The 18,122-nt window shown below is 43.5% G+C and overlaps 1 protein-coding gene across 1 annotated transcript in view; it reads left to right on the top strand.

Annotated features, from left to right (window-relative positions):
* Positions 1-1,654: 1,654 nt before the first annotated feature.
* Positions 1,655-18,122, top strand: part of CCDC39 (coiled-coil domain containing 39) — a 77,586-nt gene continuing 61,118 nt past the window's right edge. Inside the window, exons 1-8 of the mRNA XM_030216793.1 lie at positions 1,655-1,849; positions 5,553-5,672; positions 10,990-11,136; positions 12,644-12,802; positions 14,709-14,801; positions 15,518-15,646; positions 16,456-16,647; positions 17,973-18,076. Of these exons, the coding sequence (XP_030072653.1) occupies positions 1,760-1,849; positions 5,553-5,672; positions 10,990-11,136; positions 12,644-12,802; positions 14,709-14,801; positions 15,518-15,646; positions 16,456-16,647; positions 17,973-18,076 (1,034 nt within the window). The 5' untranslated portion in view covers positions 1,655-1,759. The remainder of the gene's footprint in view (positions 1,850-5,552; positions 5,673-10,989; positions 11,137-12,643; positions 12,803-14,708; positions 14,802-15,517; positions 15,647-16,455; positions 16,648-17,972; positions 18,077-18,122) is intronic.

The following is an 18,122-nucleotide window of genomic DNA, read 5'->3' as shown; positions in this document are numbered from 1 at the left end:
GCTGGCTGGACTGCAGCGGCGGCGCCGGGCCCCCCCTGGAGGCCCGGGGAATTTTGTCCCCCCTGTCCCCCCCTCTCGGCAGCCCTGTTTCTGAGGTTTTTGCAACTACATTCAAAGTGGTTTACATATAGTCAGGTACTTATTTTGTACCAGGGGAAATGGAGGGTTATGTGACTTGCCCAGAGTCACAAGGAGCTGCACGTTGCATTTCATTGGACTACTTCTTTCGGAAAATTGGCTGCAGAACTCTCTTAATTTCTTATACATTTTAAATGGAGGCTGTAACTGTATATAGATCGTACAATTGAAAATCTGGTTATGTGTTGCTCCAATTCAAACTTCTCATCCACCATTGCCCCCAGAATGATTACTCTTGAGATTATGGGGGCGGCTTGGTACCCGAGTTTCATAACTCACAATAGCAGGGGCTCCGACCGGACCCTCTCCACAACTTTGTTTTAGAACGGGAAGCTGTAGTTTAACAAAAGTACGTTTAAAGTAGACCGTAAAATGTATCACCTACGCCCTTTTAGTTTTTAGGTCTCTGTTAAAGCAAAATTTACATTAAAATAACACAACTCTAAAATAAAGTGATAAGCCAGTTTAGATTTAGATTTTTGCTACCCCATATCCATTCCTTTCCATCTTCCTACGCCTACCTCTGAATGCTCATTTCCTTCTGCACCCAATTCCTTCTATGCAGTGGCGTTCCTAGGCTAGCTGACACCCGGGGCGGATCGCCGATGTGCCCCCCCCCCGGTGAAATTACACCCCCCCCTGGGTGCAGCGTGACCCCCCCCGGGTCCATTTTTACCTGCTGGGGAGGGGGGGGGGGGGGGGGGTGCCGCGCGCCTGTTGGCTCCGAGTCCGCTCGTTCCCTGCTGCTCCCTCTGCCCCAGAACAGAAGTAACCTGTTCCGCGCAGAGGGAGCAGCAGGGAGGGAACGAGCGGACTCGGCCAACAGGCGCGCGGCACCCCCCCAGCGGCGTGCACCTGAGGCGGACCGCCCCCCCCCCTTGGTACGCCACTGCTTCTAAGTTCAATTTACTTATCCATTAACCCCATCATTCTGCGTTTACTACAAACTGTTTATTCTTCTTATGACTTTGTAATTCTTTATATTGTTACTACGTAAGCCGCATTGAGCCTGCCTTGTGTGGGAAAGCGCAGGGTACAAATGTAATAAATTAAATAAATTATGCATTGACCCAATTTTGCCCTCATCGCTTCAGCTTTCTAACATTGGACATCCATCTCTTCTAACCCGCTTCTTTATTTATTTATTGCATTTGTATCCCACATTTCCCCACCTATTTGCAGGCTCAATGTGGCTTACATAGTCCTGTTATGGCATTGTTATTTCAGGATATCAGATACAATTAGTGATGTAAAAAGGTAGAGTCAAGGAGCAAGAAAATAATTTTATATTATTATCAACACTTTTCTCGGGAAGAGACGTCACACCAGGTATAGTAATTTATTCTCACAGCAACTGAGGAACCAGGGACAAAATAACACAACCGTCTTCATTTAAACCTCCTCCCCACAGACACGCGCACTCAGACGCTGTGTTGCGTCACTTCCGGTCTCCGGCGGTAACCAGGGCGGTTGCTAGGGCCGCTGAGTAACGCAGCGAAGGAGGTTTGATGGAGAACTTCCTTGGAAACGGCAGAGCGTAGCAGGTGGCGGGCTGGTACCACCTATCTGCTTCGCTCCTCTTGTCTGTGCCGGGGGTCGTCGCCCTTCATCCCCTTTGACCATGAGTAGCGAGGTCCTGGCGGAGCTGGAGTGGGACGATGGCTTCGCTATCCCCGTGGCCAACGCAGAAAATAAAGCGTTGGAAGATGAAGTGAGTAGAGGGGTCCGAGGGGAAGAAGGGGGGGGGAGGGGAGAAACTGATCTTTTTACCTAGAGTTGACTATCTGTTGTCCATGGTGAGGGCGGGGCTTCCATTAACTGTAGCCGCGCGAGGACATTCCTTTCGAAAACTTCGGTACAGGAGGGTGGAAGCGAAAGATTCCTCAAGCTGTCTTTCTCCGTTTGCACAGCCAGAATTTCATATTTGGTGAAATTTCCCAGAGATGCCACGTTATCCAGTTCTGGGATGGGGATCTTGGGATAGTCCTGGCCATCCTGTTGCATTATGGGACTTGAAACCCTGGTTTTTAGCCAGGATCAAGCACTACAAATCCCACCCTGCTTTGGGATGGAGAATTTCATATTTGGTGAAATTTCCCAGAGATGCCACGTTATCCAGTTCTGGGATGGGGATCTTGGGATAGTCCTGGCCATCCTGTTGCATTATGGGACTTGAAACCCTGGTTTTTAGCCAGGATCAAGCACTACAAATCCCACCCTGCTTTGGGATGGAGAATTTCATATTTGGTGAAATTTCCCAGAGATGCCACGTTATCCAGTTCTGGGATGGGGATCTTGGGATAGTCCTGGCCATCCTGTTGCATTATGGGACTTGAAACCCTGGTTTTTAGCCAGGATCAAGCACTACAAATCCCACCCTGCTTTGGGATGGAGAATTTCATATTTGGTGAAATTTCCCAGAGATGCCACGTTATCCAGTTCTGGGATGGGGATCTTGGGATAGTCCTGGCCATCCTGTTGCATTATGGGACTTGAAACCCTGGTTTAGCCAGGATCAAGCACTACAAATCCCACCCTGCTTTGGGATGGAGAATTTCATATTTGGTGAAATTTCCCAGAGATGCCACGTTATCCAGTTCTGGGATGGGGATCTTGGGATAGTCCTGGCCATCCTGTTGCATTATGGGACTTGAAACCCTGGTTTTTAGCCAGGATCAAGCACTACAAATCCCACCCTGCTTTGGGATGGAGAATTTCATATTTGGTGAAATTTCCCAGAGATGCCACGTTATCCAGTTCTGGGATGGGGATCTTGGGATAGTCCTGGCCATCCTGTTGCATTATGGGACTTGAAACCCTGGTTTTTAGCCAGGATCAAGCACTACAAATCCCACCCTGCTTTGGGATGGAGAATTTCATATTTGGTGAAATTTCCCAGAGATGCCACGTTATCCAGTTCTGGGATGGGGATCTTGGGATAGTCCTGGCCATCCTGTTGCATTATGGGACTTGAAACCCTGGTTTTTAGCCAGGATCAAGCACTACAAATCCCACCCTGCTTTGGGATGGAGAATTTCATATTTGGTGAAATTTCCCAGAGATGCCACGTTATCCAGTTCTGGGATGGGGATCTTGGGATAGTCCTGGCCATCCTGTTGCATTATGGGACTTGAAACCCTGGTTTAGCCAGGATCAAGCACTACAAATCCCACCCTGCTTTGGGATGGAGAATTTCATATTTGGTGAAATTTCCCAGAGATGCCACGTTATCCAGTTCTGGGATGCAGATCTTGGGATAGTCCTGGCCAACCTGTTGCATTATGGGACTGATTTCAAAGGCCAGGATCAAGCACTACAAATCCCACCCTGCTTTGGGATGGAGAATTTCATATTTGGTGAAATTTCCCAGAGATGCCAAGTTATCCAGTTCTGGGATGGAGATCTTGGGATAGTCCTGGCCATTTTGTTGCATTATGGGACTTGAAACCCTGATTTCAATAGCCAGGATCAAACACTACAAATCCCACCCTGCTTTGGGATGGAGAATTTCATATTTGGTGAAATTTCCCAGAGATGCCAAGTTATCCAGCTCTGGGATGGAGATCTTGGGATAGTCCTGGCCATTTTGTTGCATTATGGGACTTGAAACCCTGATTTTCAGTAGCCAGGAGCAAGCACTACAAATCCCACCCTGCTTTGGGATGGAGAATTTCATATTTGGTGAAATTTCCCAGAGAAAGCCAAGTTATCCAGTTCTGGGATGGAGATCTTGGGATAGTCCTGGCCATTTTGTTGCATTATGGGACTTGAAACCCTGATTTCAATAGCCAGGATCAAACACTACAAATCCCACCCTGCTTTGGGATGGAGAATTTCATATTTGGTGAAATTTCCCAGAGATGCCAAGTTATCCAGCTCTGGGATGGAGATCTTGGGATAGTCCTGGCCATTTTGTTGCATTATGGGACTTGAAACCCTGATTTTCAGTAGCCAGGAGCAAGCACTACAAATCCCACCCTGCTTTGGGATGGAGAATTTCATATTTGGTGAAATTTCCCAGAGATGCCAAGTTATCCAGTGAGGTCCTTTCCTGCCCCGAAGAGGCCACTAGTCCACCAGGGCACAATAAGGGAAAGGATGTGGAATGTAGGTAGAGGGTAGGGAGGTGAGGGAGCTGTAAAAAAAAAGAGTGGGTGGAGGGAGGCAGGATAAAGATTTTGGGGGAAGGGAAATATATAGAAGGGGTAGCTTTCTTTGGGGGGTCAAGTCAAGGTGACTGTGCCATGGGGTGGGGAGGGGGCATGATAGGGTGTAGGGGTGAGAAGGGGAGTGGCTATTGGTGTCCTTTTTTTGCCAGGGCAAATATGTTAACCCTAGAAAAGAGCATTTATTAAAGCTGTTAGGTCAGGGGTCCTGTTCCATTCACAGGTAGTAGAAGAAAGGCAACATAAAATTAGTCTGTAAATGTAATGATGCCCTCATGTGGCCTGCTCCTGCAGGGCCACTGTGTATCTTATTTCCTCTCAATATAACAGCACACTTCTTGACCCTGGCCTGGTTCCTCAAAGTTGCCAGGGTAGTCTCTAGCAAGTACTCTGGTCAAAATACAAAATCTGTAAGGTTCCAAGTGGAGCTTGGCCTACCTGACTGTAGCAGTTGCAGTTCACAAATAAGTGATGGCATCACTGCTTCCCTCTGGGCCCCCTTAACCTAGCTGTGGCCTCATTTTATGTACTTCCTGGACCATGCCATCTTGGCTTCACCCCTTGGGTGGGACTATGAGTTTTAAGGTGGCTTTGACACTGAGGAAATGCTATTTAAGGGAGAGGGACAACACTCTATAGACTCCCTCACACGCTGATTCGAAAGCTACCGTGGGATGCCTGAGCACAATCCTCTCTTGGTAGTACCTGTGGTAAGCATTTGTTAGAGCTTACCGCAGCTTAGTAAAAGAACCCCTTAGCTTTGTTTTTTCTTTTTTTTTTTTTTTTTTTGCTATGATCTTATTCTTGCTGAGTATTCCATTTTACCCTTAATCCTAGTCATCTAATGCAATACCACTTTGTATTTCTCATTCCAGAATGGTGATCGCCATTACGGAATAATGTAAGCCACATTGAGCCTGCAAATAGGTGGGAAAATGTGTGATAACAAATTCAACAAAATGGTCCAGATGGCTCCTTCAGTAGTCTTAGGGACATTAATAATGTTTTGTTTCTGTAGAATAGAATTGAGAAGAGCTGTGCAGGTGTATGTTTTTTTTATGGTATTTTAAATTTCAAGTGAATTATCACAAATAATTTACAATGAGGGACAATTATTTTCAACAAGCCTTTACGTAAAAAGTAGTACTGGTAACTATTACAACCTCTGCCTCTTTGACTTGACAGTAGTCAGTGTGTTAATTCGTGTCCTGGTGTTATCAGAATGTTGTAAATAATTTTTATTTGCAGCTTAAAATTAAACAAGAAGAAAAGACAACGTTCCAGAATCAGCTGAATGACTTTGTAGATCGAATTCAGGCTATGACAGAACATATGAAGAATGTCAGACAGGAATTAACATATACACAGGTAAATTACAACAGTGGAGCAAGAGAAGTGTCTCATAAGACACAAATTCAAGGAATAAAATTAAAATACTAAAATATGCTCCATTTATCACATAATGGAAACATTTTAACAAGTGTTTGTCTTAAATAATTAAATTCACATTAGTAGAATCATGTTTGAAAACATATCATCTAACAAATTGTAATTTATTTAATACATTTTTGCTTTCTAGATCTGTAGTTTCTATTATATTTTGGATCTGTATATTTTAGATCTGTAGTCCAATATATTTTGGAAAGCTATAGGGCTCCTTTTACAAAGCCACGCTAGTGATTCCAGCGAGACAAATGCGATGAAGCCCATAAGAATTGAATGGGCTTCGTTGCATTTGCCGCACCGTAATAGCTAATTCGGCTTTGTAAAAGGAGCCCGTATTTCCTTGCATCAAGCGATTACCAACTTGCACATCCAGTCAGCTCGGTTGTCTTCCTCGCCACCTGTTGATACCACTTTGAGGAAATAAGCATATACCTCCAGATTCTATATAGCGCTTCTAGAGATCCAGGCCAAAATCCAAGCGGATTCTATAAAAGCGCACGAAACTTAACAAGATTAACAAGCTAATGAGCACTGATAACAACAAGCAATAATGAGCACTAATTAGAATTTACGTGCACAACTCGCTAAGCATATTCTGTAACAAAGTGCGCCAAATTTCTAAGGCACGCAGGCAAAAAGGGGTGGGGGAATGGGCATTTTGTGGGCGTTCCAAAATTTACGCACATAGTTATAGAATATGGCCCAGTGCATGTAAACCTACACGCTGGGGTTTATGTCAAATTTTCATTGGTGTAAATGGATGCACATAGTTTGAGGCACTGAGATATCAAGTAAGCGTATTCTATATACCGTGCCTTAAGAATATGCTTAGTTGGCACTGATTTCCATGGCAATTGTTTTTAGACGCCATATATAAAATCTCCCCCATAATTTCTCATACTGTATTTCAAATAGTACTAGCTTCCTAAGCCCTGCCTTTCACATCTTTTACCTGGCCTCCCACTTTGCCCAGCAGACAAAATGTATAATTATTTTGTACCCAGCTGCAGGCACAGTGGTCTCAATTCATTCTCCAGTCTACTGTAGGAGGCTTACATTATCCCCCAGATTCTATATAGGTTGTACAAATTTGGGTGCATAGGGCAGATGCGTATGCAAATTAATGAGCTAACGAGGAGATAATTTGGATATGTGCATGCATCTGGCCTTTTTGCTATTCTGTAACATCCACACCTAAATTTTATAGCGCACAACTCAAAAGGGGGCATGGGCAGGTCAGGGATGTTCCCAGAAATTAGGCGTGATGTTGTAGAATTCTTGGATTTGCACGTCCAACTGCTATCACTTGGGCACAAGGATTTACACCAGGTTTCAGCAAACGTAAATCCTCGCATCAGGACCGGTCTTAGGGGCGAGAGGAGCAGTCGCACAGGGCCCCGCGCCTCCAGGGGCCCCGTGGCGCTCCTTCCTGCTCCCCACCACTGCCACAATCTGACTCCTTGCCTTCTCTCCCCCAAGCCGCAGGGTGCCCTACCGGCACATACCCAAGGCCGCCCTGGTGGTGTAGTGGAGTCTACAGGGCAGGAATGATCCCCAGTCATTCCTGCCCGTTGCCAGCGCTGATGCCTTGTTGCCGCATTGCTCTTTAAAAATGGCTGTCGAGACTGTTGGCTCAGGCAGCCATGTGAATATTCAATTACTGTTTCATTATTGCTACCAGACAATCAAAAAAACTCCAAACGGCCCAGAATACAGCCGCCAGACTCATATTTGGAAAAACTAAATATGAAAGCGCAAAACCCCTAAGAGAGAAACTTCACTGGCTTCCACTTAAGGAACACATTGTGTTCAAGATCTGCACGATTGTACACAAAATCATTCATTCAGACGTCCCAATATACATGCTAAACCTCGTGGACCTACCTCCCAGAAACGCCACAAGATCATCCCGCAAATTTCTCAACCTGCACTACCCCAGCTGCAAAGGACTTAAATACAAGCTGATGCACGCCACTACCTTCTCTTACAAGAGCACGCAGTTATGGAATGCATTACCTACAGACTTGAAAGCAATCAAAGAAACAACTATCTTTCGAAAATCTCTGAAAACATTCTTCTTCAACAAGGCCCACAATGAGAACCTATAACCTCACTAAGCCACCTCACCAACCCACTCAATTATGAACGCCCACCTTCTATAACTACCCTAACAACTCTCCTCCTTCTTCCCTTCCTTAATCGCTACACATTACTAATTGTATCTGATATCCTGATATGACAATGTTAACAAATCTATGTAAGCCACATTGAGCCTGCAAATAGGTGGGGGAATGTGGGATACAAATGCAATAAAATAAATAAATACCAAGTATTGCATATTAAGTGGATCTGTTTTAATTAATTTATGTAGTCCTTACATGCACATGCTTTTTAAACCCAAAGGTTTCCTTTGATAGCATTGTACGTATTTGAATTAGTTTTTCTGTACAAGTTTTGCTTGATTTGTCTTTATTTGAAATCAAAAAAATGTTTGAAATGCATCTTGTCAACAAGGGGTGGGGCTAGGTGGAGCAGGGGCCCCACCTAACTGGTCTGCACAGGGCCCCACAATTGCTAAGACCAGCCCAGCCTCGCATCCCAAGTTGGGTACAAGAATCCTCTCTAAGCACCACTCTGTAAAAGTTGTTCAGTGCCATTTGGGCGCCGTTTACTGAATCCGGCCCCATGTTTCTGTGCACAGGACAAATATGAGCAACAACTGAAGAAGTTGTTTTTTTAAGTGTGGCTTTCATGCTGACTGCTTCTCTTCTGTTGTAGTTAAATACATTAACTAGAAGGCCTTCATATCTGTTTGGATACTAAGGGACCCTTTTACTAAAGCTTAGCACACTTTAACAGAGTTAGCACGCATTAAATGTAAAGAAGCCCATAGGTATAAAATAGGCTTCTTAACATTTAGCGCATGTTAATTCCTTTAGTGTTCCCTAAGCTTTAGTAAAAGGGCCCTGAGCGAGGCTGGGCGTGGCCGGTAAAAGAATACAGTCAGACAACAGGGTTGAACGTACAATAAGTATTTTATTTACAAGAACAGAAACTCCTGGGCCTGTTTCTTCACAGAGCCAAGTAGTTCAAGAACACAGTTATTAGTTTTTATCATCATGTACTCTTGGGTCTGTTGCCTCACAGAGCCTGAGGCGCATAGAAGGGGGAAACCCTGGCAGAGTAAGCCAGACTCTGGCGGCAGATTCAAACACAGTCCGCGGCTGTGGGGTTGCCACGCCCCAATCACAGCCTTTCAGTTGTACTCTACATATCAGGTCTTGCTCTGGCCAGACTGCCAGCTGTTGAAACAGTTATAAACAAGGGCTTACCTCAGCCCACTCACAATGTTCAGATGTACTCAGTCAGGGTACATTCTGGGGCTTCTCCTGTTCCTCCCCTGGGCCTCCCTTTACCTCTGACTAGCCCTTCCTTTTAAACTCCCCGGTCTCAGCTCCGCTCCACCCAGCTTACTTCCTCCCATGACGGGACCTGGCTAGTGTATAGAAGATGGCCCTGGCTATCTTAGGGACTTTCGTTAAGGAAGAGGGGCAATGTTAGACTCCATCACAGAGGGCATTAAGCTAGGCACTAGCATGTACATGCCCATTGTGCATGTAAGTGATAGAATACTAGCACACACACGTCTATGCACACTTAGGCATGTATATACCAGTATGCCCCCTAAGTGCACTTCTGTAAATATACGGCTTTCTCGTATAGTGTGTATTTGCAAAGGAAGCATACACATGGGTGGGGCTCCCACTTACATTCATCTGTAAGTTACATGTGCCCCTGCTGCATTTAAGTGCCCAAACTTATACCAGCCCCATGTTAGGTTCACCAATACCAGATTATGCTAATATTCTATTACGGAACCAGGTCACCGGTCTGTTATAGGATAAACTTTTACCGCCTGCACTGGGGTTCCTAAATGGAGACTCCCTGTTATAGCATTGCCCCCTGAAGGTTATTCTATAAAGTATGTGTGAACAGTTGTACACTGATTACGCACATGTTTCATTAGAATAATCAAATGCAAACAGGAAGAACCTCTACAAGAAGGCAGCACGCATAGGAGAAAGTAGAGAAAGACGATCCACCACTGGAGATGTATCTTAATCGCACTTTATTCACAGTACCAGTAGAAGGACCTGACACGGTCAGTGTTTCGGCAGAACAAACCACCGGCATCAGGGGTCACAATTAAACTCCCTATAAACAATGGAGGTGTAGAAAATACACCTCCCAAGAGTTTACAAAAACTCTTGTAAAACACAGGAAAGATTACACTGGCAGACCGAGAATCTCTGGGAGCTGAACCTTCTATAGTCAGTCCTGAGCTTTGTGTGATTAAACTACGTCGTCTTTTTTGGCCAGCCTCTACTTTCCCCTGTCAGTGCTCATTATAATAATGGCGTATATGTACATTTTTGTGCACATGTATAAATGCCAAAATTCCACCTAGGAGCTATTCTGTAAATATGGGTGTGTTTTACCTAGTGCGCTTTTTAAAGGTAGGCAGTGTCTGGATGAGGCACGAGTAGGTTCACATTTACACACGGAACTTAACACTAAAAGTTATACGTGTAATTCCAGCACTTAGATACAAACATTATTGCCAGCTCTATGGCTGGCTTAAGTACTCTTGCATAACTTCTAGGAGCATATTTCTGCGGTTATGTGGGTAATCTATAAAGGAATGCAGGCACCCACATCTCTGTATAGAAAAGGCTACTACCAGGTACCCAGTTATAGAATTATTCTCTCAGGGGTCAATTTTCAGTGAAATATTTCTGTCTAATTACAGCAGCAGCTAGATCCTGTTTGGAGGAGGAAAGGGGCAGGAATTTGTTCCCCCCACAACATCTTCTTTTACTAAGTGGCATTTAGTGATCTAAAAAAGTGAGTGACTCAGAAGGCGTACCTGGGGCTAGGCAAAGAACTTAGCTGCCTAGCGCTAAACAGCTATGTTTAGCTGCTATTGCCGGAGATAAAAAGGCAAACCTAAATCTACATGTGCAAACTTTGACCACCTCGATTTAGGAGAATTTTAAGTTGCAAGTTTGTGATTATGAGTAGCTTTAGCTGCTCGTTTTAGGCGCTTGAAATCGGTCTCTGTGAGTGAAAGCTCTGTCTTTTAAAACCAGAACTGAATGCAATGTTCTGAATTTCACGCAGTGAAATATTGCTTTTGAATAGTACATTTTAAATGATGTACAATAATTGTATGTTTTAGTCTCTTTGTAGAGCCAGGGATAAAGAAATAGAAACTGAACAACACTTTAAGATGCTGGCAGAGAGAGAAATAGGACGACTTAAACAAGAGATTTTGAAGCTGGAAAATGAGCAGGTCACATTACGAACAAGGAAAAATGGTCAAGAAGTAAGATTTAAGAATATGACTGTATGTTATATAGGAATGTATTGCTACGAACTTAGGTTCTTGCCAGATATCTAGCAAATTGCAGTCTCCTTCAACAATGCCACGTGTGTTAAAACGACAAATGCATTTGTTAGAGCACTGTATTTTTTGGCTTCCTGTCTGGGATAATGTCATGGTTCACATTGCAAACTACAAAATATAAAGGGTTCTGTTCTAAATTGTAAGCAAAAGTGGAGAGTGTTACAGGAGGAAAAGCCTCAAGAAGCTCCTAGATATACTTTACAATCTTACAGGAGCAGGACATACTCATCATCGGCAAAAACCTCCTTTATTTACAAAAACAGCCCAAAATCAATTGATAGAACTTAGCTTTAGCTGCTGGGTCTCTTCTCTTCTCTTCCTTCAGACAATCTATTCAAACCGACCGTGATCACTCTCCACTTTTGCTTACGGTTTAGAAGAGAACCTTTTATATTTTGTATTTTGCACGATTTGTTGATTGGGTATCTCTCCCTCTAAAATATTATATGGTTCACATTGCACCATGAAATCAAAACCAAGGTTCTGGACTTGGTCGAGCTGTTCCTGACAAAGCAGCCAGAGAACCCCTTGGTGTTCACCATCATCGAGCCGCTGTTGTCAGTGATAGAGCAAAGTATGAGCTCAGACGCCACCCAGCAAGAGCAGGACTTCCTCCAAAAGACAGCCAGCATTTTCAAGTTAGCATCTTCCCCCTTCTAGATTTGTTAATAGGGCCTCTTCCCAAGCTGAAGCAAACTGTGTTTCAGTGGGTCATGTGTGGGGTGACTTTGCTATTGCCTGAGGGATTCTCTGTACCCATAGAACAGTAAACTCATTATAGAGTTTCCCTTTGAAAATCTGGCTTGCACACACAGATTTGAAACAGCATGCTTATCTGTACCTGCCCCATTTTGGGCAGGGGGAGGGGGCAGAAATAACAATAATCAAACCACGTTTACCTGTGTATAAAACTTGTAGGCCAATATTCAAAGGAAGGTACGTGTTTACCAGATAGATGTGTGTGCAAATTAATTAGTTAACGAGCTTTAATCAATTACCACAACATCACATTGTATTTGTTCTCACCGGAGTTGCGAACGCCTCTCCGGTACCATGTAAGCCACATTGAGCCTGCAAATAGGTGGGAAAATGTGGGATACAAATGTAACAAATAAATAAATAAACATATTCAAGCCCTGGGAAGGAGAGAAGGTGGTTGCAGCTACTGCGGAGACCTCTGCTGTGCCTAGAGCACTACTGAAGGCAAACCTCCAAGGAGACTTTCATCCAACTAGTGTGACCAGCAAGGTTGTATGTGTTGCTCAGGCCTGCCAATGTGGGAGAAATTATATAAAAAGGGAGAAAAGTACACAAGTGTACCAGCTATCATTAATATTAATTATTCAATCTGTAGAATGATTTGGGGAAAAATATATATTATAAAATTAACACTGTTCTAACTTAATTTTTCCTGCAACAATATTAGAATACTATATTCAAGAGCACTCAAAAACTGGAGGAATTGAAACTAAGGATGAACTGGGATCAGCAGGCTTTGGAGGCTTGGATTGAAGAATCCAGCCATAGAGATGATGATGCACTTACCATCCTGAAGTACTCCCAAAAAGATGACAGCAAGATAAAAGTAAGTAGCAAGAGTCTACTATTAGTTCACTCGTCAACTTTATTCCTGTGTTATGCAGACAAAAACAAGTTTAAAATAAGAAAATGCAAAGTTTCCACCAACCAATGTTGTACTACTAACCCAGGGCTTTGGAAAGGGAAAGTACAAATAAGAGAGCACCAGAAGAGAAAATCGTTGTGGTACTAAGCATTCAGCCACAAAGATCATAAAAGCCTTCCTAAGCCATCTGCTTTAATAAATTCATGCAAACTGCTTTTTAACACCACCTATCTTGATCTTTCAACACAATGCTTTCAAAACTGTTCCAGTGAGCTGAAGTTTTACTTCACATAAGGAACAAATATGCCAATATAAATAAGGGAAGGGTGGGCAATGTAGGAATACAGACCAACTTCCTCTCGGCTAAGTAATGGCCTGTTGTGGTACCTGTAGAGAATGCTAAAAGATGTATTTCATTTGCAAAGGAGGTTTTCATGATTTCAGCATTGTTTCTATTTTTTGTTAAATTGTACTGAGAGTACAATATTTTCTTTAACAATTTCATAATCTCTTAAAACTAAAGAGATGTGTGAATATTGCATGGTACACAAATTTGCATATGTTTATGACAGCATTCTTTAAACGATTACTATTTATGAAAGTCTGAAGTGAATTAGCCTGAAAATAGAATTGGCTGATGACTACGGGCACAAAACCATGATGAGGCAGCTTTCATAATGCTCTGTGACATCATGCTATATTCTGACTTCCCTGAGATTTCAGCTGAACTGAACAGACTAGGAGTCTAACTGTGGAGTGGGGTTAGGCAAGGCCAGCCCACCCACTAGACGAACTAGATATCCGCCTTGGCAAGCACAGTTTAGAGAGTGACAGTTGCAGAGGTCAACATGTCTGTGTTCACCATCTCCCCATTCTCCCCGCAGAGGTGTTCAGCAGCTTCCCTCCCCTTCCTTACCCATTCCATGGTGGCACTGGCATATTAGCTTGCTGACACAACACTTATCACAAACAGTGTGAGACATTAAGCATCTGTGCATGCTCAAGCATGATGGGTCCTCCCCACTCCAAACATCATGTTTCTGAAGGGATGGAACCCAGCGGGTCTTGAGCATATGCAAAAGCGCAAAGCCCCATTCTAGGTGTAAGATGTGTTGTGTCAGCAAGATGACTGATATGCTGATGCTGCCCTGGAAGGGATAAGGAAGTGAAGAGAAGCTGCTGAATACCTTGGGGGAGGATGGGGAGATGCTGGACACCAATAGGGGGGAAGCATGAGGAATGGTGGGAAGTAGGGAAGGAGAGATGCTGGACACCACGGGGAAGTAGGGAAGGAGAAAGATGCTGGACATCACTAGGAGGAGGAGGAGAGAGATGCTGGACACCATGGGGGGTGGGGGAGGGGAGGGGAGGAGGAGGACAGAATTGCTGCATTGTGACTGCATGAGAAGAAGTTGATCAATGCATGATCAATGCTACATTAAGACAGTGGCATATTCGTCTGTACACGGGTGTGTCTGCTTAGGGAGGACATTTTAAACAAATTCTGTGACAAATTTACCTTATTTACTTTGCAGGAGTTGCTCTGTGTTTTACTCAAATAAAAAGCTTGCATGGTTTTGCTAAATGTATGCTGGGCAACTTTTATGTTTCGTTCCAATTTTTAAGTCTTGAATTTTACAAAGTATGTGACAATAGCATTAGGGTGTAGTGATGTGTATTGTTATTTCCTTGTTTTTTTTCAGTAAATGTGCAGAAATATATTGAAAATTTGCGTTAAATAGGTGCAGAGTAACTCATGTTATAAAATGTGCAGGTTCCCTTTTTTCCATTCACAATATAATTGGGTTGTGTGAAGCTTTTCATTTTGACAGACCTTTAAAATATTCTCTGCCTTATTGTTTTATAGGATCTTTCTCTACAAATAGAAAAGCTGACCACAGAGGTTCGCCAGAAACGAAAACAACTTGACAATGAGTTCACTGAAACTATCACAGCTCAGGTATATGCAGTGCTGTCCCAAGGTTATCTGATGCAGTAGATGAACTTTCAGCTGTGTGTCCCCCGCCCCCGATGTAGCTCAAGGCCCTACCCCATAGTCCAGCATCTCCCCTTCTTCCCTCCCTCTCCCCCAGTGGCCAGCATCTCCCTCCTTTTCCATTCCCCCAGGCCCTGCCCTTGCTTGCTGCATCCACAGCTGCCCAGGCCAAGACTTCAGAAACAGCATGGCATGAGATCTTGAGCACAGGACCACCTTTAAGAACAGTTGCATTCTCTCCCCCCCCCCCCCCCCACCCCCCACCCCCCATGCTAAATTTCCTGTTGTATTGCTGTACAGGATGCTGTAGTGCTTGAGCATGGGCCATCTTTTAAAGGCCCTACACAGTGCTGAGTCCCATTGGCATGTTGGGACCGGGAGAAGGTGGAGCAGTGGCAGGATGTTTGACATGGGAAGGGAAGAAAGGAGAGCTTTGATGCTGCTCTCTTGACACACCAGAATCACATTGCTGCTCTTGACACACCAGAAACACATTGCTGCTCTCTTGACACACCAGAATCACATTGCTGCCCCCCCCCCCCCCCCCCCGTACATATTCTTCTGCAGTAGGCAGATACCTGGATATATGCCCCACTGAGCAAGATTATTTGTTAGTAGCTACTCAGCACAACACTGGAAACATTAAGACTTAAAATGGAACTGCTTGCTTTTCTTTGCAGATTGAGTTAGATAAGGCAGCCGAGGACTTTCGAAGAGTTCACTGTGAAAGACAGGAACTGCTTAACCAGTGGGAAAGCATGATCGAACAGATGCAAAGGAGGGACCAAGAGATTGATCACTGTACTCTGGTGAAGAGTTTTTGCATTTCTTGGTCTATATGAAAGTACAGTAGTTCTCATTTTCTGTTTCAGATTCTTTTCCTTGGAACCCCTGATTGTATTGTTTTAATCATTTTTGTGGAACACAACATTCTAAATCAATGATATTCAGATAACTTAAGTGCTTATCAGAGCATGTGACCATTGATCATCCTAAACAGAGATTAAAATTCTGAGAATATAATGTAATACAGTGTGGTATGTGTTACTTATTAAGCATTAAAGATTTTTAATGCTTTTATAATTTATACAAAAGTAGATCATGTTGAAATGTAATTGTTTCGGTATTCAGCATTAGAGTTCCCGGAAGTAATATAGCTTCCTGTCTAGGACTTTTCTGCAGTCAACCCATCTATATGATCTAATTAATTCAGAGGTATCCAGATTGCACAATATTACTTGCCCTGCCTTAGAAAGTAACTGCTTTAGGGCCCTGTTTACTCAGGTGCGTTAGTGTATTTAGAGCGCGCGCTAAACACGTAGGCGCCTGTTGGGATATTGTAGGCACGTCCATGGTTAACGCGTATACATGGTTAATGCGCATTCAAAACATTAACACACCTATAATGCTGCTTAGTAAACAGGGCCCTCAGTCTTTCTATTCGATCTGAACAATCTCAGCACTGATGAGCAAAAGGTAGACCCTGACCTCTGTTTGCCACACAGAGCAATGCTGCTGGCATCTTTTCAAAAATAAAAAGGTCAGTCCTTAAAGTGCCAAAAAAAGTCAAGCATAATTAATATTCAAGGCCCTTAAATATTTTTTTTTATTCTGTTAGTTACTAGCACATCTAAAACAAGAGCAACGAGAAAAGGAGGCCATGGTTAAGGAGAGGCTCCAGTTTTTGAATGATGAGATTGAGAATAATAAGGAGTATGAGAAGAAAATTACCACCTGTGAGAGGCAAACTGCCAAGATTAAACAGGACTACTATGCTCAGGAAAATAATCGCATTCAGCTTCAGGATGAGGTAATACACTCAAATGATACAGGATTATTTATAACATGAAAATAGGTTCTACCTTTAAGGTTTTTATATACTATGATCAAAACTCAAACAACTTCCCGAAAGAAAGGCCAGAAATCAATACTAAAAGGATCCATGTTTTACTCATGGGGAAATTCTGCGCAAAAGATTTTAAAATTGTATACAACATTTTTGAATATTCTGTGTAAAATAGTTTAAAATTCTGCATTGCATATTTGTAATGTTTGCACAGAATTCCTCCATCATAAAGTTTGAAATCCCTTCCTGCATTTTTCCTTTCTCAGACTCCAGTCTCCCTAGTTTCCTTTCCTTCTAACTCCCAACAACACCCCTAATTTCTTCTGCCCCCCAAAGTCTTCTCCTGCATGCAGTATCCCTACCCCTCATTTTTTTCTCCCCCAGGTCCATACCCCCATCTCATTCTTTCTCCTCTCCTCCCAACTTCCCCATGGCACACCTTCAGGCTTGATCCCCACACACCAGTGGCAGCTTGCTGCTCCTACTCCCATGGCACATCTCTGCTATTCCTCCCACCCCAAACAATCCCCATATCTCACTCACCTTGCTCTGCCCTCATGTCCCCCACTGTACTCTTACTGTTGCTCTGCCTCCAGTTCTCCTTTCTTTTGCTCTGGCCCCTTCTCAATCTCAGCCATGGGCAGCAGTAGCTGCTCTGCTCATTCTCTCTCATATTGCTGTGGCAGCTCAGCGAGGAAGAAAGTAAACTAGTGTACATCAGGTCACTTCTTTCTCCTGTGCCAGCTGAGACCTGACTGTTTATGAAATCCATGGGAGCCCCATGGCACAGGAGGAGGAAGTGACCCCATGCGCACCGGTTCACTTCCTCCTCTTCTTACTGCGTGAGCTCAGCAGGGGAGGGGAAGAGAGAATGAGCAGCACTGCTGCGTGCCTGTGCCTGCACTGAATCCTACATGGCAAGTGCGGAATTCTCTGTTGCGCAGTTGCTTAGAATTCCCCCAGGAATAATATTAATTACAACTTTCCAGGGATTCCTTACAGGAAATGGTTAAAATGAAACAGAATGGCTGTCTCTGCATCCCCGTTCATTTCTATGACCATATTAGATCTACCAAAAACTAGAATCAGATGGTATTCTCTTTTCCTGCTTTCTTTCTAACCTGTGTTTTGTGTACCAGCCCAGCCGTGTGTGTTTCTGACTTCGCTGTCCTGTATCCTGAACTGCGACTAATGCATTATCTCTCTGTTTCTCTTTATTTATACTATTAATGTGTTAAAATGTTGCACCTAATACCAAAAATATTTAATTTATCATTATGTATCTTTAGTTGGACTGTTTAAAAGCTACAGTGGACAGAACTGCTTCTCAGGTAGAGGCCACAAGAGCACAAATAACTAATCTGAAGAAAGAAATACAGGAGAAAAGCAAAAAGTGAGGACTTTACTCTTACAAAAATATTTCAGATTGAACAAAAAGA

The sequence above is a fragment of the Microcaecilia unicolor genome, chromosome 10 (assembly GCF_901765095.1).
Source record: "Microcaecilia unicolor chromosome 10, aMicUni1.1, whole genome shotgun sequence".
In the NCBI taxonomy this organism is placed as follows: domain Eukaryota; kingdom Metazoa; phylum Chordata; class Amphibia; order Gymnophiona; family Siphonopidae; genus Microcaecilia; species Microcaecilia unicolor.
Note: the sequence above shows the minus strand (reverse complement) of the source record. Positions and strands in the feature narration are given on the sequence as shown.